Source organism: Centrocercus urophasianus, unplaced genomic scaffold (assembly GCF_019232065.1).
Source record: "Centrocercus urophasianus isolate 14NV4802_14NV808 unplaced genomic scaffold, USGS_Curo_1.0 seq_34, whole genome shotgun sequence".
In the NCBI taxonomy this organism is placed as follows: Eukaryota; Metazoa; Chordata; class Aves; order Galliformes; family Phasianidae; genus Centrocercus; species Centrocercus urophasianus.
The window spans coordinates 7,529,455-7,554,009 of NW_024884911.1; the positions used below are offsets into that span (position 1 = coordinate 7,529,455).

The window sequence follows — 24,555 nt, forward strand, 5'->3', positions numbered from 1 at the left end:
TGACAACCTATTTAAAAGAGCACTCTTCAAAGCCAGTCATTTTTCAAAGGAATATGGCTGAGAAGGCCAGAGTCCTTACTACAAAGGAATTTTTTAATTATTAAAAACAACAACAACAACAAACCATACAAAGATCACACAACAGTTCAGAATAAGAAGCATAATGCACGTAATGCAGAGAAAAATCAAGCAGCACACTATGCAGTTTCTACCACTTGCACAAATTCCATTGCTTTGGGTAGCTGCAGCTCAGCACAGGGCTATGCCCACCAGATTCTTCACTCTTTATACAATGTTTCCAGAAACGTTACGTAGGAGGGATGTTGCATACACAATCTCTACTGTTCAATTACTGTCACACCACATTGTATCTACGGCTCCTGGGGGGGGCAGTGACTCATTTTGTGACACATACACCTTCCACTGCTGTTTCAGAGTCGTACCACACTAGATTTTCAATGACAAAGTTTATTTTAGTTGAGCTGGGCAACTCAATTGCTGGCAGGTGCAAACCTTTGCTAACTGCAATCAAGTCAGCATCACAGCAAGATTGTACAATGATAGTCAACTTTGTAGCTTAATTTTTCAGATATTCAGGTGCTTAGCTTTAACACATACAATTACATACATGATATGCTGAATTTCACATATGTATATGAGCAAATCCCCCTACATTAACAAACTGCAAAGCAAGAAATTGCCTTTTAAAGCCTTAGCCTGAAAATTCTTTCCTCTCTGCACAGGTAAAATGCATTGTGCCAAGCGCACAAACATGAACGCAGCTGAACTCGCACAGCAGCCCCTTGCACACAAGTCTTTCAAGTAACAATTTACAGCACAACACATTCTACATTTCGGCAAAGCAAGGACTTGTTGGTAAGATGGAATGATCTACTTACATAAACATTGAGAGCATGTATTGAGAACACTGCAACAATACATGACAAGCTACGCGTTTTCAATATAAATAAAAGCTTTCCATGTCAATCAACTGCATATATTAGAAGAAATTAATTAAATCCATGATGCATGAAATTTAACTTAATTTCTCACCCACAAATTTCAGTGGAAAAAACAGAAATACAAACTCAGATGCACAAAGTGCTTGGTGGAATCACTGCTGATAACCTCGGTTAGTTAAGACACTGGGATATATGGTTTGGATACAGTCTGCTTCTGATGATACGTCTCACAGCAGCATCCAAACAACCAGTCCACATCATCTGGAACCCTACGGTTGAGAAAGTCACCTTTAATTTACACCTGGCTACCACATGCTTGCACGTCAGCACGTTTTTACAAGTACTGTATATTTTATACTGCATCCGCTCAGTCATTTCAGCTTTTAAATGGTCTGGGAATGTTTACTAAACTTTCAGTATCTTTATTTGGAAAACACTATACAATGGAAAGAGAACATGTCACACATTGTTACAGCTTTCTTAGCTTTCTCTATTCTTCACTGCTGATACAATCTTTCTTTAAGAGGTGTTTTCAACCCTGCTTAGATACACAATAAACTCAGACAGACACTGTCTTTACAACATGAAAGACCTATAAAACAAACACGACTCAGTATGGTTGGCTCTCTCCATTGAGGAAAAAAAAAGCACAAGCTACCTCATTATCTATACCTGCTCTAAATCACAACAGCCACAATCTCCAAATTCTTCAAAACCGGGGAGAACCAGCATACAAACTGAAGAACACAGAAAGGCAGCTCAAACAGGAGTTCAGCATTCTACTTCAATAACCACCACGAGCATCAGCAAAATACATCTCAGCACTCACATGCCCATGTTTTAACCAAATATTTCCTAACTGACTGCCAACTTTGCCCATCAGCCTAAACTAACTTAAAATCCTTTAACACTCGGACTAACGCTAATTTGCCTCGCACGCTGTATGCAGACTGAACGGAGGAGGTGTAGCTCCTCCATCTCCAGACAATAAAAAATCCTTCACATTGAGCACTTATTAGAGGTTAGAAGTAAACACATGTAAGAAACTTCTCCCAAGCTCAGAGAAGTCTAATCCATTTGCAAACATCGGAGGAACAGACAGTCTGAAATCCTTCTAACCAACATCTTCCATAGTCAATGAAGTAAAGAGCTTGAAGACTTCCATTGCACCAGTCATCCACAGTTACAAAGCATTAAAAGCTCAGGTCAGCAGAAGGACACACTGCAAACCAGTGAACAGACAAAGTAAAAGCTCACGTCAAGAAAAACGTCATACGAATTATGGAACTGGTTCACAAGATAAACTTCAAATTGTGCCACAGGTTGAACTTCTGCAGTGATGGTAGCAGTTATCTCACATTTATGTTTATCACGTCTGATTTTGTAAGTTTCAGCTCACAAAAGATGACAAGACTTGTATTTCTGCCATTAGCAACTGCTGACAAAATATGAGTATTAACAGCATGTTGAAATACTGCACTGGAAATTCCTAGGCTGTAACAAATGTAAAGCACAATGTATATACTATTCCAAAAGGAAACTAAAACACACTGTTTTATTTGCAGCCTCCCCTCCTGTATGGGTACAAGTGCAATGAAAGATAAAGGGACAGATCTCAGAATAAAACTGCACTAAGAAAAGTCAAATTCATTTTACTGCTAATGTTTATACTCATGTTAAGGAGATTTAATCCAGTGTCGTGAACTTCCCTATGTTTCCTGAGTGACTTCGTGGAAGTCAGAGCAGGTTCACTTACCAACCTCACGAACATCATTGCAAACTCTCTTCCCAGAGGATACAGCTCCATGCAAAGCAGCTCCTGCCCATAAAATGCAGCTTGGCCAAAACCTACAGATCCACTGTTCTGTATTACCCACAACAGATGCTCTCTTTTAGGGAGAAACAGTTAAAAAACACAAAAACAAAACAACACACAAACAAAACAAACCACGTGGTTATTTTTGAAGCTGCTTCCTCTGTTGCTGTTTTTAAGAAGCAGTTCTTAGGGAAACTACCAACAGGACAGCTGAGTCACATCCCACATTAACAGCGTGTGAAATTTCTCTCACTGAATACACTTTTCATTTTGAAAATGAGAGAGAAAAGACAACGCTGGTTTCCTGTGACAGAAGAGTACAATTTTTCTACAAGTGTCACAGCAGCCTTTCAGCTTGGTACAGTTTGGCCAGCTATGGAACGGAACATTGGTGAAGGGACAGACCAAACCCATGGCTCCACACTACATGAACACACTGAGTTCACCATGTTTCAAAGTTCTGAAATTATAACAGCCTTACCCTACAGAGTCACATTCAATGAAAAGCCAGGTACAGAACATACAGTCCACAGCTAATTGGAGTATAAGAATTTCCTGACTGTTCAATTTCATGGCATTTAAGACTCTACCTTCCCCTCCTCAACATCCCGGATGTCAATCCATGCTGTAACCTGATTTAATTTGCCAGATGATGGGATGGGAATATGCTACAATGGCATATTACTGTAACTACGATGCTCTTTCGCTCTCAACTTTTCATCAAAGACGACGAGTTTTGCTTTTAAAAGAAGCATGATTAATTACATCTAAAAATAGTGCATCTCAAATTAGTCTGCATTTGAAGAGTACAGAAACTACAGAGCCAGGGAAGTTCTTCAAACAATCATCAGAAAATATTTCCCCCAGTAAACCACACAAAATGCAGCACAGCTTCCTTGTGCAGAAAAATAAATAAGTAAGTCAATGTATTCCACAATGGCTACAAATCATTCAGATATAGTAGGTTCAAGTTTATTATGCAGAGAGAATTACTTCTTTCTTCCTCCTAACTTTATGATCAAAGTCATGCTTTTTGTGTTGTTGCTGTTGTCCTGCTAAAATGAAATGGAATTCCATTCAGAGCAACTTTAATTTCAACACCCAGTACACATTACAGTACTTATATGGCACAATGAAAAACTAATTGAAACTTTTTTCCAAACCTCTGCAGACTTCCTGATGTCCTGCACGCAGCACAGCCGGACACTTGGACTTGCCCCTAAACTGCTGCAAGCTTGGCATGCAGAGAGCATCTCTGGGTGGGGGAGAAAAGGGGAGGAGAAAAAAGAGGGGAGTGGAGAAAACTAGAGGAGAAATTTAGGCATGCACACACGTCAGCCACACAAGAAGCCTCAGAACAAGTTCAGCAAGGAAACACCTATAAAATGATTTTTTGCCTGGATATAAAGCTTTTATGACTTCAGTTTTTCTTTTTGAAGCATTCCTTACTCTGAAAGTGTAAGGTAAAGAAAACAAACGAAGGACAAAAGAAAATTCTATAGTAATACCCTATGAACTATGTTAAAAGAAAAAAAAAACAACAAAACACACACACAAAGAGCCATACATAAAACACAAATACTGCCAGCAACACAACGAAACTACCCCAAAATATGAAAATACCAGCACGCACGACTGTGCTTTTATGAACTGAATGGCACATATCTTGTTTTCTCCTGGGAATAAGCTTGTGTGACTTTCTCACACACAGGCTGAACAGAAGCAAGCAAGGAAGAAAGCCTCTAGAAGAGTCAGTGTCAAACTTATGGCCATCTAGATCTCATACCCAAGTCACACAGCTGAAGACTGTCATTACATGCAAGAACCCAAGAGCAGCAAAAGAGCTCAGTGAGTTCATTTTCTCTGTAGATTTCTCTGTTTTTTGTCTGAAGCAGATCACAGTGTCCCTGTGAAAGTTGCCCTAAAGTTTCACAACCCAGTCAGACCAAATGAACCATCAAATCTTCTTCTAACATCTATTTATCAACCTGCACAAGCAAGTCTCACAAGATTTAAACACGAGTCTTCCACTGCTTCTAGCATTCAATCCAACTTTCCACCTATGAGCATCTTGCTTAAGCCTATTTTACAAACCTGTTAAAACAGCAAAGTACTTCATGTACAAGATAGAAACAGCACTTGCTTCTCAGATAAAAACACGGGAAAACTTCAATTGCCTTGGGGCTTCATTTGTTTCCTCTTACCATGTAACTGGCTGGGAGTTGCTGTCACTTCAAGCCACTGCTCTGTCCCAACTATCATTTAGAAGATATTTAGCACCACACACACTTCATTACAGAAAGGTAGCAGACATTAAGAACAATACATCCATTTTCCTCTGCCATGGTTATGAGTTCAAAAGTTCTCCGTTTCAATACCATTTGAAAAACCAATGCATCACACAATAAGTGGGTGTTGGAGAATCAGGAAAAGCACACAGTTAGGCCTGATCTAAATGGTAACATAAGCATAACCACGAGCCCTGAAACTAAACAGTCAACTCAATTTATATTATTTCAAACATTTTCTGCAGCATGAACTCCTTTGCCTCTCAAGGCACAAGTTCAGCTCCTCCCCTGCAGAGCATCAAGCTGTAAGAGCAACAAATCAAGAAACAATGGACTGAAGAAAATGTGTCAGAGTCAAGATAGGATAAATGATAAGTAAAAGGATATCAGACAGTTGTGCATCAGACTTGTTAGACCCTTTTATAAGATACTGTCTCCAACTTCAACTGCTACTCTTTAATGATTTGATTTCTCAAATGGAATGGTGCCAACTTCAATCAAAACCTTACCAATACTTTCTGTCACAGATGTGAATGAGCAGTGATGCTAGGCACAGCATACTGTGCACGGAATACAGTTGGGGAATTACCTCTATACTGAATTTGCAACTTCTTTTACTACGTCCATGTCAAGAAATCAGCATAAAATCCATCACATTATAGTACAGATTAATTTCCCTTAAATTCTAAACTGTAAAAACAAGGACAAGTTAAAAGGTATAAGGTCTGATGACCATAAAACTCAGAATTAATTCTTTAAAAGAAAAACAGAAAGCTTTCAGCTCAGATAAAATTTTAAGCAGGTGATACTGACACAACAAAGCTAGAACTACAACTGGATGCATAAGACAACTTTAGAGCTAAAATAGCATCATAGCTCAAATACAGAAGACATAAGGGTGTTTATTTCAAGTTTTGTTACATATTTGTACCATCTAATGGAGGTCGTCAGATCTTTCACATGCATGGGTTAATTACTTTGGTAATTCCTCCAGCCCACATTCAGGTATGGTTGACATATTTTGAGTTTGTTTCACTATGCACTTAAGTGAACGTTTCTCTTCATTACCAGCTGTTCTTCAGTGAACCTGGAAATTCAGTATCATTGGAAAACTAAGCCAAACTCCAAGAGTCCAGGAAGGAGTCAATCTCAAATGAATTAGGCTTTTCATTTCTTTTTTTGTTTCCCCTCCTGTAACTTTAGTCAAATTACACAGAAACTATAATTTATAAAAATGCCATTAGGTAACATCCTAATTCAGTGTTCAAGAAGCCAAAAAGCTGGACTTATGAAATAAAATACAAAGCATTCCAAAACGTTTTACAGACTAGCAATAATTATAGAAAAGTAACTATAGAAGCTGAATAGAAGCACATCACTTAGGTAGGTCTTCAATTTGGGGGAAAAAAAAAAAAAATCATTAATTTCTTTTTAATGAGGATTGTTTTTCTTATAACCATTTCAGCGCACTATAAATTTAAAGGAGATCTGCTCAGGCCACCAACACCAAATTTGATTCTCTCCTGCCACTTTGCATTTATATTCTGAGGCAGTAGAGTTGCCTGGTGACAGCCTCTTCGCTTCAACAGCAGCTGGCAAGCACCCCGTGTCCTAGGAAATAGTTAACTCATATTTCATCCTACGATTCCACGTGGCGATCTGGAAGTGCCAGCACCACCCAGGGCAGAATTTACAAGTTACAATTTTTCTTAACTCTCAGAAGCAATAAAGAAAGCAAAATAAACGGCCCATCATACGTAGCTAGCACACAGCAAACAGTAACCCAGAGTTAGTGCATCGTCTAGAGTTCAGTACCAGACACAAGTGGTGATTGCATAAATCTGTCAATTTAGCTTATGTTTCCAGAATGCAAATTCTCAAGTTACGCAAGGTAAGACCAAAGCAACCGGCGAGTTGACGTGTTTACAAGAAACAGTCTCCCTCTTTAATATTTACAAGGCGTGTATTTCAGCATCGCTTATGTACGCTGATCTGCTTCCCCAAGATTGGTTTTGCTGAATGGTCAAGCATACGTAGCGCCAGAATGTATTTATTCATGTCAGCTTTTTAAAGCAAAAATATGAGATTTATATTCGCAAAGTGACAGTTTATAGCCAACATAATTCATATGTAACAATGGCACGTTAATAAGCACTGTCACTCAATTAATTTTAAGATAAATTTTTGCATAATGTCACATTTCCTACTTTCCTGTGTCAGCCAGCTAATTTTAAATTCTCTTTGTTGTTTTGAAGAAGGCCGGGAACAACATTTTAATGCAATATTGCTTTTTAGGAATACTATATTAAAAGAAACACACATAAAAACACAACATGGCCATTGCAATCAATCAACTACATTACAAAAAGCTTAAAGACTTCATTAACGAAAACAAACTGCATTTTCCAACGTACTTCCAGACCCTTCATTACTATAAAATTGTTTATAAACCTTAAAACATTCTCCAAACTGCATTATTTTCACCACATATTACAGAACGCTTGACAGAGTAACACCTCTAAAAAAAATCCAGTTCCTCAAATTCTACCATCATAAATTCTGATAGACATATTATTAGTCAAATACCTACCAGGCACTGTATAAATATATTTGCTGCCACACAGACCATCACATTTCAGGTTTAATCTGAACTGATTGAAAAAGCACTTGAACAGAAGTGTTCCAGCCAACCATAAGCTCTTGAAGTATTATAATAAAAAACAAACAAAAAAAAATCCACAGTAAACCACAACTCTTCTGCAGTTGAATAATTGGCTAAACTACACAGAGAATACCTTCTTTGTTAAACGTGCAACAGTGAATACTGATTTCTAAGCCTCAAGCTATGTAACTTTGCAGTGTCTAAAACTCTGACCTTACTTTCATACTCTCAATATTGATAGTATCAAACCAGTTTCAGTTTCAAAGTTACCACGTGTTACTTCAGTAGAATACACCTGCTCCCAATGACTGTTGTGCTTTACTGATCTGCACAAATGCCTCCTCTTATGGGAACCTCCTTGAAAAGCAATATAAGATCATATATAAAAGCTCTTCTGAACCATTCTGGTTTTTCAGAGCTTCAAAATTTCTGAAATTCTATCTCTGTTTATTTCAGAATGCTTTAGTTATTCAAATGGCATTGAACAGATACAATCAACAATCAAATTGTGCCACAGAAAAGTGGCAGTATAGCATTTTTCAGGATACATTTTTACGAAGAGCAATAATAGCATGTTGTGGTTTCTACAAGAGTGTACACTTCCTTAGAGAGTCATGCTTAATTTTGTTACAACTACTGAAATCTAAACGACTACTACGTTTTAAGGCAAGCAAGTTCACATATAAATTAGCAATAATCGTCTTGTTTGTACACTTAAGAACATAACCTTGTGCCCTTCAGTACTTAATTTCATGTTTTTGTTTCAACTTCAACTGCATAACACTCCTATCTCAACTTATCAGCCATATTAGCACTCTTCATCCTACCAAAACGTTACTGCAAACTTGCAAGGGTCAGTAAACAGAAAAAGAGTTAAGAAACAGACTGGACTGGTCAGAGTGAGCATCAACAACAGCTACATCACTGCATGCTGTGAAAGCCTACAAGCCAAGGCCCTGCATGAGAAGAAAGCTCATAAAAACAGGGAAAGCGTTCAATACGCTCTCCTGCAAAAACTTTCTGTGGAGTCAGACGGGTCGATGGTGGACGTTGAGCTTCTTGAACAGCATTCAAAATTTAGTGAAGAGGGTCCAGGGGAAGAGGTCTTGATTTGGTAAAACACACCTTATCTACCTAATGACCAGAAGATGAAAGAAAAAAATAGATTCCCTCTTTCGGAATAAAAGTTCATTACCAAGACAGCATCCAGCACTGGGGGAGGACTGTGGGTATGTGCACACCGCAGTACTGACGTACTTCGTATGAGCAATGCTTCCAGCAACTATTAACAGTGCTCACTTTCTGCCATGTGTGATGCTATAATAAAAGATGGCTTCTAAAAAAGGAAGCATAGTACATTTAAAGCAGTACCAACAGCTCAAAGAGTTATTTGTTTTATGTAAAGAGGAGCTTGCTGATATTCAGTGCAACTAGACAGGAAACCTACCATATCCGTAAAATATTCAAAAGTATTTTTGGTACTGCAGAAAATGCAAGGCTATTAAAAGAATGCTTAATTGCAAAACAGGAGCGTGCAGGGAATCCTTAAAGATACTGGGCGCTTCCAAGGCGTGTGCAAGCACATGTCCTGCTGCCACATGCAGCCTAGTGTGGTGTTGGAGCACTTCACAGATCATGTTATATTCGTTGAACAACAAGCCCTGAAAAGCAGGTATGCAGAAAACCACCGATTCCATTTATTTCCCTATCATGTCCCCGCCCACTTTTATTACATAAGAAAATCCCATTTTCAGACTTTTTCCATAACTGCCAGTTCTTGACAACCTGCCCACCCTTAGCAGCTCCACTGAAAATATTTTGTCCTTTACTATAAATTTCAAAGGAAACCTAAAAATGCAGCTTTAAACCACTTCCACTTTTTTTTCTCTCCACAGGTTTATCTGCAAGGCAGCAAAGTGCACGCAGACGGCCATCAGCTGCCATTGTGCTGCCATGCAAATCTATTGATGGTGACCAAAGAAAGGAGAAGTGCAAGCTGTCGGGACAGGGGCAGCACCATCAGATTCTCCTCGATCTGCACATTGTAACTGATTTGCAAAAACAAGCAGTATTACACAGACAGGAAGGAAAGATGTGTCCTATAGACAAAAGGTCCTCGGATACAACTTCTCAGAATAACTCAGAGAACTGATGGAGAAGAACATAAGAATGTTCAGAGGCTTTTCTCACAGCATTTGGTAGAAAAAAACACCAAGAGGGAGCCTTGTGTTCTTGCACAGCCAAACGTTTAGCATCAATAAGCAGAAAATGAGGAGGAAAATGATTCTTAAAATCAAGAAGTAAGCTCTAAACCACTACAGTACGCCTAATAGAGACAGCTGCTTTTAACAGACAAACACACCTTAAACATGAGGATACACTCCTCTCCCATTAGCTCGTACCACGCCTAATCAGGCTTCCAAGCTCTTCACATCCTTGCTGCTACTCCTGAATTTATACACTTTTGTACTGTAATCAAGGGACTTCAGTCTGCTGACCAAAGAGAATCAACAGGTTGCTTTTGAGAACTCTCAATCCCCAACTGCTATTTGCCCTATATTCCATCATTCATTACAGAGTAGAGAACAATATTTCCAGTATTTTCCTTCTTGAAATGTAAACATGTACATCAGTAATTGCAGTATCGCACCACTAATACTTCACACCATTATTCTATAGTGGTTCTATTCCTATTTCTTAAATGATATTTTTACTACAAACATATATGTTTAATTTTTAAACATGAAAGATTAAATTAGAAGCTACACACACAAACAAACTCCTCTTTAAAAGAGTCAAAACACTGTATTTACACCTACTAGCATTCACCTTTTTACTACAACCTTTATAACTGAGCTTAAGTTTGCTTTGAACAAAACAGGGTTCTCAGCGATACAAGCACAAGAAAAAGCCCTGCATACAGTTAGTCTACAAAGAATTAACTGGATTAATTAGCAAGGGATTTGAGAAGCAGCTTGGAGCTAGAAAACCAAAACACTAAATTGTTTAAATACTTTGGCGATGGATCAAGGTTTCTAGGCAGCCCTATGTTCCATTCTCTTTTTTTTTCTTTTGCTCGGTGTTTTAACACATTTAACCTGACAAGGTACTTTTTCATGAGATATGAATGACACTGTCAAAATACTCAAAAAGAAGATGTGAATTAAAAAATGCCACAAGCTGTTAGCAATTCTGCCAACATATATGAGCCCAGGCAACACTAATTAAAAATCAATAGCTTGGGACATAAATAGCTCTTATCTCTGTTATAGTATATCTCTAACATAATTCTTTCATAAAGAAAAAAGCCAATGTCTTTGCTATTATACTGACTGAATTGACCACAACAAAGCAAAGAAATATGGCAAAAATGCTGAGCAAAGAAACACATAAGAGAGAGGGAGGACAGGAGTATGAATGACTGGAATGTTTCAACCTTGCACCATCATTAACACATAACTGGTTGGAAACAGCCACTCCACAAATATTTGCAGAGTAAGTTACCAGGAGGAACATGCCAGGTTTTTACTGCTAACATAATTCTATACAAAAGTCCTGTATGCCAAAGAAATAATAGTGCATTTCTCTGTTAGCCAGACCTTATTAATCATTATTCTTTACTGTGTATCTCAACTGAAGATAAATTACTGCAAATTCTCTGATAATTAAAAAATAAGGGTGAGAAGAGCCAGCAAACAGCATTCGGTCTCTTCTTCTGTAATAATATGATGTTCAAATTAACATCAGGAGGTATCTAAGCTAAAAGACATAAACTAAGCCAGGAACTTAAGTCAGCACTTCTGTAAGCTGTTTTCAAGCATCTGGCTTATGGAGACTTGAAAGAACTAAACCCATTTTCTAATAAGAGACCATCCAAGATGCATCAGATTTGTGCATGCTTTGGGTCAGCCATACTTAATTATGAGAACTCTGACATCTGAACAGTTTCTACAGATTTTTTTTTTAAAGAATAAACAAAAATCATACCAAAACAGAAAGGTTACGTTTAGTTTTACTTTTTGTCTAGTGAATCCTGAGTTATTTATTAACTACTGATGATGGAGATATCATACACCTCCATACTTGTCCATCGCTTGAAGAAAGGCATTAACCAGGCAAAAAAAAATTTAGCAAAAAATTTCCTTGAGTTTAAAATAAAAAGGAAAAAAATCATTTACATAAGACCTAAATATACATAGGTCAAGGAAATAAAACTTCTGAGGTGCCCATACAAAAAAACAGTGGAAAAGAAAATAACAAAACAGTAGCACCCTTAAAGTGAAGTTTACAGGACCAAAAGACAAATGTGAGCTCTCAGGAACATCTTGTCTGAGCTAACCATAAGCATGTGCAGGAATGCTTGACTCAGAAGACAGCTTTGCTGTATCTGCAGAGGAACATCAACACCAAACGTTGGTAAGGCTACAGTGGACAGGCAGCCATTCGGGAACTAACGTCTGGAACACACAAATGGTGGAATTACAATTTTCAGAAATACAGATCAGAAATACTGAACATACACAAGCAAGACTCCACCTCAGTAAAACTATATGCCAAACAGAAACATACTGATAGGAATAATCAGATTAAATAAAAATGCATTTCCATCATGGCAATACAGTCACAAAGTACAAGCCTTTCAAATCTTAAATGACAACATTTCACTAAGTCGGCTGGATTTCAACTTCTATTAGATGAGTTTTGGGACATGCCTTTTTTTTTCCTGCTCCCACTCCCTCACTACAACTTCACTTTAAAACAAATGTAGGTTATTGACCAGAGTGCAGCCCAAAAAAATCAAAGATCCTATTCACAGTTTGCAGACACCAGGTGTGAAGACAGTAAAAAAGACAACCTCGGCTGCCCACAAGATCTTCCAGACTGTCTTACTTTTCAACAATGTATAGTCAAAAACACACATTTATGTGGGGAACAGTGCAAGGAGGAAAGAAGGCAAGCAGAAAAAGAAAGTTAATGCAGCACTATTACACTCTGTTTGGAAGGAGTTGGGGCTGTTAGTTCATTTATTTATTGTTATTATTATTAGAACACAGAACCAGAGCTCATACTGACCCCCTAAATCAAAAGATTTGAAATTCCAGACTTCTCCAATAATGCTTCATCTCAATGTAAAAATACAAACCATCACTTCATTAACATTTCAATCACCCACTACACTGAAGGCTCAGGAAAACAAAAATTCAGAAGCTCTGTTACATCATCCTTCTCTCCATTCTATCGTTATAAATTAAACTGATTATAAGATGGAGAAGTAATTTGCAAACTCTTTCAAAGGACGTGATTTACATTTTTCCTCTGCAGTGATGAAGATATCCCCCTAACATGCTGAACATGTGTTAAATATTAACTGAAGATACTTCTACCACATATATAGTATGTATCTCTATCTGTACATATGGCAAAAAGTAGAAGACATCTTTATGTCCTGGGTTTACTTTTAGTATTCCAACATTGTTTATAATACTGGCACAAATACTGCCACCAATAAAGAAACAAACATTAAAAAGGTGTCCTTTAAGCTTTCCTTTAAGGCATCCACAGTAATGGCATAATTTGCTCTGGACATCATTAAAATGTAAAGTTAATGAGGATTCAGCTGAAAACAGAAGAAATGTAACCTATTTTCAGGCAAAACTTCTAACACTGCAATCAGAGGGAAAACCTCTTTGATGTCTCTTTGTCTCTTCTCATTAATTTTCTTTTCGTAAAAAAAAAAAAAACAAAGGCTGTTTAAACTAAAAAATGCATAGAAGTTTAAACATGGTAATTATAGTCAAGCTGCAATGAGGTCGCTGGGTTTTTAAAACTTTGAGATAAACAAAATTGGGATGTATGACTATTTTAAAAACGATGTGAATAAATACTCAATTTTAATTGTTCATGTGAAATGCACTGCATTCCAAGGGGTAGGTCTATGTATGGAACTGATTCAGGTTGGTTTACTGAAGGACCTAATTCCATATCCAGGGTAAAACAAGCAATCAAGAAATAGATCAAAAAAGAAAAGCACCATCAGTACTGCATTGCTAGATATCACAATTGGTATTTCAGGAGTAACAAAGCATATATTTTGCAATCTCCAAGTGGCAAACTGAGATTCTGTTATTTTTTACCTCTACAGCTAAAATACAAAGTACTGAACCATTAAATAACTCTATTTACTCACTAACTTGGATTTATGAATACTGCCCATGCGTGCACACAGCAGTGCACTTCTTTCCATGAGAAAATACTTTAAAAAGCTATTCAGTTAAAAAGCACCAACAGAATCCAAGACGCACGGAAGCACTACGTATTTTTAGTGAACAGTTAATAAGCCATAATCAAAATGATTTTTAATATCATTAAAAACAAAAACAAAGATAAATTCTCAAAAACAAAGTTAAGATACTTAAAGTAAAAGCAACAAACATGCAGGACAAGCATTATCTTCAATGTGTAAGAACATCATTCACAACAGAGCAAGATACACAGATATCTACAGCATTTTTCCATGTCAAATGTCATATCCAGACAAAATGGCGTGACTAATGTATTAATGTGATAATTAGAAGTATGAGTTTTAATGGATTTGTGGACATAGGTAACAGTTCTACAGATAATTTCGTGCCCTATGTGATCTACTTTTATTTGTTTGATAGACCACTAGAATTAAACCAAGTAAATGACCTACAGACAAGCATCACATAAAACTAAAATCAGATATACTATAGAGACAAGTGGAGAGCAGCTTTGGAAGACTGTCTCATGCTTATTGGAAGGAAAGTGGTCTATTTGCTTATTGGTGAGGGCTGGGGTTTTTGTTGTTTTCGTTTGGGTTTTTAACGACGCATTTTACCACCGTTTGATTCTGCCCTTTACCACAGGCTGGTTCTGGTCTACAATTTCTTCAGAGTCAATTTCCATTCTGCTGTATCTTTTTCTCTTGTCCTACTATCTTTCCTTACTTGTCTGCACCATCCTACAGTCATTAACAAAAAAATAAAGAACACGGTTTGAATAATATTAAATGAAATACAAATCTTACAAACAGATGAAGGACACCTGATTCTACTCGTAACTATACTGTGATAATTAACTGTTTTGTCTTCACAATTCAGTATCTCAATTTTTATTACTTACTTCCTATAGCAATCATTTATATATTTAAGAGTCTTTGAAACAGAAGATCTCAAAGATGTATAAGCATTTTACAGGTCAACTTGACATACCTGAAGAATTACTTACTTAAGGGATAAAAGCATATAAGAACTAATTCAAAAGAAGTAATGTTACTGTTATTTACACTCCTAACTATGTCGTTTCAACATATTTCTCATATTTTATCTTTAAAGGAAGATGGGATTCAGTAAATCCCATTAGAATGCAATGGGAGTTGCTAGTTCAGCTCCCTTCAGTAGCATATGAAATCCCTGAATGAATTCAGTGTGTAAAAATACTGCTAAAAATACTCCCAACAAGGTTTAACTTTGTTTCTTTTCGCTCCTACTCTACACCTGTAACAGCCAATTAAGTCTAGGACAGATCACATATTTTGGTACAGTGAATATTATTTCGGCAATAGCTCTTCCTTCCTGTTTTACTATGGGCCCTTCACCCTTAATTCCTTGTTCAGCTTTCTCAGCTTCTGTTCCAACTTCTGTGAAATAAGTTTTATCAGAAACAACACGTAAAGGTGTCTTAAAAAAAAAAAAAAAGCAAACAAACAAAAAAAACCATAAAAATAACATTCACAAGAGCTAATTGATCTGTCAGCATTTGGAACCTTGAGAGGTAGATCTACCAAAACTGCAGGGCCACAGCAGGGCCAAATCACTCTTCACTCATCAGTCACAAGTCAGGAGCATCTTCTGGAATTCCTTCTCTCATCAATGAGGGAGTTCAGCAGAGAGCAGGTAATGGCCCTTAATCACAGACAATGAGTATGCCAGCATATTAAGAGAATATGATACTGTGATTAAACTATCTTACCTCTGTTATTCACAAACACACGGGAGTGAACCACACACTGACCCATAACTATGAATCAGCACACAGTAGCATTTTATACAGAAAACTGTGCTATTCTCTGACAGCACAAAAAATTGGAGTGTTCGCGTTCTTTAACATACAACCATGGCTGGATCAAAAAAGTTGTCTTGGATTGGTTTTACACTTAATAATTTTACAGTAATTTCATCTTGCTAACTCTTCTCAATTAAAAAAGAACACTTTTTTTGTTCGTGATGAAAAAAACCCATCACATCAAAGAGGATCAGGTCAGTAGTGCCTACAGCACTCAAAAAGAGTAAGGAACAATAATGGACCTGGATCACCTTTTGCTTCACCGAATTTACTAGGCTTGCCTGTTAAACTTATTCTCCGGGTAGAATTACTGGCCCCTGTATCAGCAGACCAAGTGTGGACACTGCTTACAACATTAGGGAAAAAAAAGTCCCTACTCTTAACCTACAGGGAGTCTTCTTTAAAGTCATTATTTCTTATTTATTTTCCATCTGAATGACACTCTAATTAAAGTTCTTTGTTCTGTACAAGTTACAGAAACATCTATTCTGAGATTAACAGCTGATTTCAGATGCACTAAGCAAAAGTTAACACTCCTTAATGAGATTACCTGTTGTGATTAAATAAGGACAAACAAAAACAAACCACCTTGGAAATTTCTGTGACTGAGTATGAACTACAGTTAAAATTACTCCTTTAATTTAAGTCAACACCTCCATAACAACTTTTTGACTCCATTCAAAATATAATCTGTTTGCAGTTATTGGGATAACAGCCCTACTTTTAAAGGAGCACATAAACATAATTAATGTTAATTGCAAGACGCCTGTGTCAAATTCTTAAATGCTTCAAATGGTGAAATATCGAATGCTTCAGTAGCATTTGGTATCTAAATTGAATCTCACAAGGACTCTTTAAAAAGAACCACTCCAACTCCTCTATGAATTCAAGGAAAATGCAAATACAGCTAGTGAATGAAAATTATTTGTTAAAACCATTTAAAAAAAGCTCTCTAAAAAAGTTTCAGTTTAGCAGTTAATTTCAACCTGCAGTTAAAAAGGCACTAGCTGTCAGTCAGTTTTCTCACCCAACTCTATCGTGAAAAGAAAAACTGACAGATCACAGGAGCTCGCCTTTGTAAACCAATTCAGGAACTTTCATGCTTCTTATTTGTTAGGTTAAAGGTTAAATTGCTGACCTCTGCCCTCCTGCTTAGCAGCCTTTCCCTTTTTCTGTAAAGCTTTATTTTGGGGCTGTATTTACATGGATTAGTCTCTTTTCACGCTAAGAAGGAATCTGTTCACAGCCAAAGCCTTAGTTCTGGTTGTACAAAAAGCAGTCACAATTATTCAGCAGCAGACAATGCCCATATTGTGGATTTACAAAAAAACCACCTCAGCCATGGCCAGCTCTGTCCTTGCTGCACAAAACAATAGAAGAAAAATCTTATCAAGCATTCAAGAGAAAGCAAACAAAGCAGGCCCACTGTGAACTTGATGAAGATGTCAAGCTCCTTTAAAAAATATATAAATCAACAAAAGAGTTTAAAGTCTTGTGAGTAAGACTTTCTGTGCAGAATTTTTCTCTCTAGTTAAACAGTGCCAGCAGCACCAATGCAGTGCAGACTAGTAAATACTTGAAATAGAAAAGGCTGTAGACAGAAGCAGTTAAAGCATGATGCAAAAAGAACAACAGATCTCTCCCCACAAAGTAAATTAAAGAAATGGAAGAACATTCATGATTACAGCTAGCTTTTTGCTCTTCATTAAAGCTAGCAATATCAGCTAAGAACATACCTAAGGAATGTTTTAAGTACAATGTATGATGACTTGCAATATGACAAATTCTAAGATGTTTCATAAAGTGAATTATGTACTTGATTTACATCTAGAACTCAAACTGGAAACTGCCTTTGAACAAAATAGTTCAGACAGTGCTACTTGGTCTGGTTACTTCAGTCCTAGTAAGTTCTTTGTGAATGTCTTCCACCTTGTTGGTACTTGAAAGTGATTGAAGAAGCAGAAAGCAAAGCAGCAGCTTAGGAGAATCACCATTCCCACATGCTTAGATTAGGTTATTTTTCCAATCACGTCTAATGAAGTTTGACACAGCACCATAAAGGTAGGATAGGAAAACTCGTGGTACCCGAATTACGGCACAAGTTCAACTCAAACCCTTTTTACCAGAAAGGAGTGTTTTGAATTTGAATTTTGTATTTCCTTTGTTACTTATTTAATGTTACCTATTTCCTAATACATAACAGGAAGATTTCAAGCAACAAAATGTTTTCACTTCACAACATAAAGGTTGCTCTAGGGGTGCATGGATAAGGTTTGCCAACTTCTGAATTACTAACTCTTAACCTTACTGAAGTAACTTTGTTTATGTTCAAAAAAATGCACCAATTTTAGGAGGCACTGATGCATTACCTAAAATTAGAACCTACAACAAAGAGAATATGGTAAGGGGTAGCAGTACGTGCACTCTGCAGAGGCAAAAGACTGCTAGTTCTCTCTACCTGAAGAAGTCCTATCATGGAAACCACAGTAACAACTGTAGAACACTTTCAGAGCCCAAGTACGTCATGATATCTCCCAGTAGAGTTAAGGACTTCTATAAATTTCAGTTACAACATTTGCGATGTACTGGAGAGGAGGGGAGTAGAGGGAAGAGCTATTACAACACTAGGCTAGAACATGAAAAGTAAAGAAGGAAGTACTTAAACTACTCACAAGCTTCTAGTAGGAACAAGATTAGTAGTACATGCTACTCTCCGAGCCAATTCAAATGCAAATTCCATCCTTTCTCTCAAACAATGATAAACTCCCTCGGAGTTAATAGTTTCCTTCTAAGACTCATCTCTCTTTTCAACTTAGTGGTATGTTTTCAAGAAAAGAAAGAAGCACATGGTGAGTCTACAGCAAGACCTTTTAAATTCTGTCATAAAAGAAGTTGTATAAACTACATTTCCTTTACTAATCCAGTGAACATTTGTTAAACTCCAACACATTTATACTGTGTCCACGCTATCACATTTAGGCTTCTAACTTACCATGATTTAAAAAGAAAAAAAAAGAAAGAAATCCTTTAGCTGTACTAAACCATTTTAGCTTTTTCCTTGAACACACAGCAAGAATTTATGCTACACTCACAAAAAGATGAAAGATGAGGTCCTTGGAGAGAAAGGCCTTTTGGCACGCTACATGGCAAAGCTACAGCTTTGACACACTTTTATAAAGTCTGCTTTGGCGAGAACACAAAAACCCCATACAAAAGCATGCTATGTCCTCCCAGATAGGGGTGGAGGGGGACTGCCTTACTCTTATGAGCATTTACTTTCAAATTTTCATACTTTAGAGACTATTCTGATCTGTTACTTTAGACTAACAAATTCTTTTTCTGCACCAATAGTTTGACAGTTATGTTCCAATTCTCCTCAAAGCTCGTTCTAACAAGAGAGAACCTTTGGCTCAGGCCCAGCAAAATCCTCAAATTTGCCACACATTTCTGATGAATTATGTGCATCAATTTTAAGCTCATAAAGTGCTTTGAGAACTGAAAGTAAGTGGTTAGTATAGCTTTGGTTTCTTTAGATAGGTATTTAAACCAAAACCTCTAATCATTTCTTTCTACCTGTGCATCTCAAAAGTTCTGGTGGAGAAAAATAAATGTTACAGCTGAGGTTCAAGAATAACAAACGCAGTTCGAGGGTAACAGTCATAAGCACACACTACGTCAAAAGTCGATTGCCACATGATCTTCCAGAAGTCCAGCAGCAATGATTTATAACAGAAACAATTAAAGTTCCTTGTAGTTTACCTCAACGTCTATGAATTTTTAGTATTACAAGACAAAAGCATAAATCAGAAGTAAGGACTTCATAATCTCACAGAATGCATTCTTCCTTCCTTTACATGAGATTTAAAAACAGGAAAAGAAAATCAGTTAAATAATGGTATTCCATATAAGCATCTATTTTGCTCTTAAATCATGCACTGAATAAAATAATTCCAAAGAATAAAAGAATACCAAAGACACAGGTCCCATCATGAAAACTTACTAAAAATTAAGACTGAAATAAGTAAGAAAACACTATACATATCCAAACAAGATCATCTATGAATGTATAAATAAAATCACTAGCATAACTTTAAGGTACAATTTAATTAGGAAATCTGTAATATATGGAAGACTTCATGCACTAGAAATACACAAATTACCAATCCTGAACACAGATGTTTAATTTCTAAACAATTCAGAGGGGAAAAGGCCAGAGAGCCTATAGCTGAACCAATCCAGCAATCTTTCCTTTCTCAATTCACACACTTCATTCTAGTTTGGCAGAGCTCTGTCTTGATTCAGAGGAAACAATTCACGATTTATCAGCTTTCACGAGCAGAAAGCACCTCCAGGGTGTTCTGGAGCTTACATTTCTAGAAATCAAATCATATGACAATTTAGGCTAGAAGGGACCTCAGGTCTCAAGTCCAACCTCTTGTGCAAAGCAGGGTCAGCTGTGAGGTCAGGTTCAGGCTGTCACGCAGTCCTTAAAATCGCAAAGGTTGGAGACTGCACAACCCATACCCGTGTTCAACACCTCGCTGTGCGCATGGTGAACATGTTTCTCCTGATATCCTGTTAGAACACCTCGTTTCCATCTATGTCACCACCTCTCGTCCTCCCGCAGTGACTGGCATGAGAGGCTGTCACCTTCATGAACATCTCATAGGTATGGAAGGCTGCTGCACAGGTCCCCTGAAGTCTTTCCCAAGCCGTACAAATCCAGCACTCTCAACCTCTCCTTGCAGGTGCTCCAGCTCACCTGCCATCTTTGTGCTCCTTCAGGAACACATTCCAATTTATCAATATCTTTCCTGGAGCCCAAGACAGTCTTTCTTCTTTTATAGTCACCTGCCTTGGAAACTGATGGAATTTTCTACATGGTAGACAATGCATAATGCTCTCATCTATTTAGAAAGGTTTTAACTAAGTAAACATTTAAGATTGTAAGATTGTTAAGTAATATACAAGCAATGAAGCTACTTGAATTTACAATTGTCTGCTAGTAGTTAATAACAGCAGTAAATATTTCCCATATCTGCAAGAAGCAAACGAATCATGAAATATATTAAGGCCTTTAATTGCATGTGATATTTAACAGTCACTTGAAAAATACCCTTTCCTACACAAACTTTTTAGCTATTATTAACAAAGTGAAGGCATGTTTTATCATCCCAGAAGCCAGACAGTCTCCCACACCAGGACTTTTACAGCTTTGGAGCAATCCATTTTCCTCAAAACTATATTAGAAAATTGATGTAAGAATGAAATGCAATTTAAGTGATCAATACTATTATGATACTGAACATAAACCTCAAAGTCAGTTGTCTTAGCCAATTTTGGAATCCATCGCATAGGAAGAAAGGTTTTTAAACATGCCTGACAATTTGCTCCTTACGCATTTTTTATGTTTTGCCTTTTTTAATAGCAACTGTTCCTCATCATTCCTCTGACTCCAGTACAATACAGATACATACTCTAGGTTTTCCAGCATAGAATAGCTAGCCAATGAAGAAGGGAAGACTGCAGAGATTCAAACAACAGATCCTGACGAGAACAGAAGGATGAAATATTTGGAGATGCGCTGATCTAAAACTTTTGTGAATAAGGGGCATCTCTTAACTTTCTTTTTAAAATGTGGGAAAAAAAACGCTTAAAGATTATTCAGACAATTAATTAACTTCAGAATATATAAACTATCGTTTACACAGTAAAAGTAACTGAAGGTTTTGCACTTACAACTGAATAGAACAAACTTAAAAACACAACTGAAACTCCTACAGAATCAGTTGGTTTATAGAACAGGACGTATACTAAATTCTCCAATTAAAAACCTGTAAAGTAGTTTCAGTGCTTTTTAACCCACCTTCCCACAGCAGGGAATTAATCCCTCCAGGGGGATGCAAACACACTTCAAAGAGAAGATTATACCCAGACACTGGTACTGTACAATGTAATGTTTACGGTCAAATTTGTTCAGATTTTCTGGCACTAGAATCCAGGTCAGATGTGCAGAAACAAAGATTAGTTATTAAAAGGGCTCCTGCAGTTACATCTAATAGTTGAGACAGTGCACAACAGTAGAACAAGCCAAAACTGTATTCCGGTTACAACTACTATGGAGGTTTTGGCACTAAAGGAAAAAGAGTTGCAGCAATTTTACCTTCACAGATGACGAAATCTTTACCTACAGATAGAGAAGGAGATAAATGGCTTCCTAGTCAAAGAAAGATCAAAATCCTTTCTACTGGTTTGTTGTACCATACATACAAAACACGATATTCTTTCATTAAAAAAAAAAAAGGTACATTATTACTTCAGTATATGTTGTCCAGCCCTATTCAACATCTCTCCTTTTCGTAACAATCTAGAAACTGATATCACAAGACATCTTGAAATAAGTTCCAGGTATAGGAATTTCAACTTGATTTTATCAACTTCACCAGCTGCACAAAGAAAAAAGGTATAATAAAACATTCACAAATATACTTACATGCAGGTTTCAGCTGTTATGGGACTTCTCTAGCGTAAACATGGAATATTTCTCAGAAATTTTGAGTACAAATGTAGAACACTTTTGTGAGCATGTAAGAAACAGTAAGTAAATCAAATTTCATAGAAAACTATTCGGAGTATGTTTTGATTAAACTTAACCATTCCTTATGCGTGAGCAGCAAATACAAACCTGAAAATGCATTTCTTTCTTCAACACAATGAAGTAAGAGCTATTTCTATTTACAAAGACAAGGAATGCTGGAACCTCCACAAAAAAGGACAGATTCTCATTATTAGTTCCAACTGTAGAAGATTCTCTTTGCAGAACCAGTAAGACATCTATAAATCCAGACCAGCATAATATCGAATATACCTTATTATTTTACACTGCATGGTTCTTCAGGATAGTTTTTGCCACGAAACAGATAAAATTACAGTGTAAAACATTACCTTTCCCAATGCAACTGATGCCTGAATAAGTTACTTCTGCATACACTTCAAAGGTAGTTTCCGGATTTTGTCTGAAAGGAAAAAAAAGGATTTAGCTCTGAGAATTTCTGTTTCCAAATACATTTTTAATTACTCTAAAAGTCTAAACAGGTTCTAGGAACATACATATTACTATGAGAATTTGATAAAAATGGTTATCTTGTTTATCTGATCACCTCAGATTTTTCAGCCTCACAGGTATACACCAGGTGTACTGAAGTTGAGATTAGCTGGGAGAAATAGCATCTAAATTCTACTGGGAAAATACAGTTAAATAAAATCTAACAGAAATCAAGCACAGATCCTTTATGTCACTTCACTTATTTTGACTAGATACAGCAGTGTCACAGAGCTGTCATTCAGAAGCACTGCCAAAAAAAAAAAAAGCTTTTATTCCAATCCTTGGCCATAATATTAAATGTTATTACATATCCAGCTTGCAAAAGGGAAGAAAGAGAACAACCTCGTCTTACCCAGCATCCCAAACCAAGAATATAAACATGTCAAGGAGCTGAGCCCATTCCTCAGGGAATTTATATCATCTTTGTCCTACTTCAACAGCAAAACTTATTTAAAAAAACAAACATTTCTACTCATGCCACAAACCCAGTTCCCACAACTGAAGTGGCACTAAGCCAAACCTTAAACCTATCTAAATTAATAGAAAGCCTGCCACTGCTTTAGGATAGTATAGGATCACACTCTACAGTTTCACAAACCACCTCTCAGGAGCAATGATATTGTTCACAACTCAATTAATTTTAATTTATTTTTCCACAAGTTCCATCCAATTTGCATGCAGGAACCATTTTTCAGGAAACTACACTGGTAAGTCACAAGAAAACTAAAATCAACAAATTGTTGCTTTGAATTATGAATAAACCTGCAAATACTCTTTGTGCAACACAGAGGCGCTGCAGCACATCATTGTGTCAGATATTGAGATTCTTAGCTACACTCCTACCATCATGGCACAGGATGACTACATGATATGGCATCTACTTAACATCAGAAATGAGCTTTCCTTTAAGATACACTGCTGTGCAGTCTGACCTTACCAAACTTGTTCATACCTATTTTTAGCACTAAGTTTTCTCAATTTATTTTATAAATTTTCCAATATTTTACAACTAATAGATAAAATAACAAACGCCTTTTTAGTATTATATTAAGGTCTGTGTTTAAATTCTATAGTGAAAATACTTCTTAATGCAGCTGGCAGGAACACATACTATATACCAAAACTTTCAAATCAAAAGACTTCAAATTTTATATTTTAATATCCCATGACAAACATCCACTTATTTCTACAAACAGTTCAGTAAAAGTAACTTTGCCAAGTTAGAAACTTGGTATTAAAGACTGCATTCAACAAGCGAACACCTCAGTATGAGAATGAAGTCAGCAGGAGAATGAAGTCATTGTTAAATTCTGAATATTTTAAAGCTTTTCTGCAGAATTAAGGAAACAACTCACTGTGAGACTTCATACACTCTGCAAATACAGCATAAACATGCACTAATATGTATATTTTGCAGCCCCTTTTTATGATTGTTAGCCTCCCCTGCAGACAGCTGATACCACGCACGCACTGTACTGAAATCTCATCCCTGACGTTGTCCACAGCATTATGAACTTCAAAACTCACACACGGTTTTTTCCCTCCAAAAAACTGCCAGGTAACTTAAAGAGCCACGGTCAGTTATCAAGAGAACAACACAGATGTGAACAAAAAAATACATGGAACATGTATGTAAA

At 36.8% G+C, this 24,555-nt stretch overlaps 1 protein-coding gene across 9 annotated transcripts in view; it reads right to left on the reverse strand.

Annotated features, from left to right (window-relative positions):
- The window catches only part of DENND1A (DENN domain containing 1A), a 172,560-nt gene that overhangs the window by 145,515 nt on the left and 2,490 nt on the right, over positions 1 to 24,555 (reverse strand). For all 9 annotated transcript variants that reach the window (XM_042830877.1, XM_042830874.1, XM_042830875.1 and 6 more), the window contains exon 2: positions 22,759 to 22,829. In XM_042830877.1, coding sequence (XP_042686811.1) covers positions 22,759 to 22,829 — 71 coding nt within the window. The remainder of the gene's footprint in view (positions 1 to 22,758; positions 22,830 to 24,555) is intronic.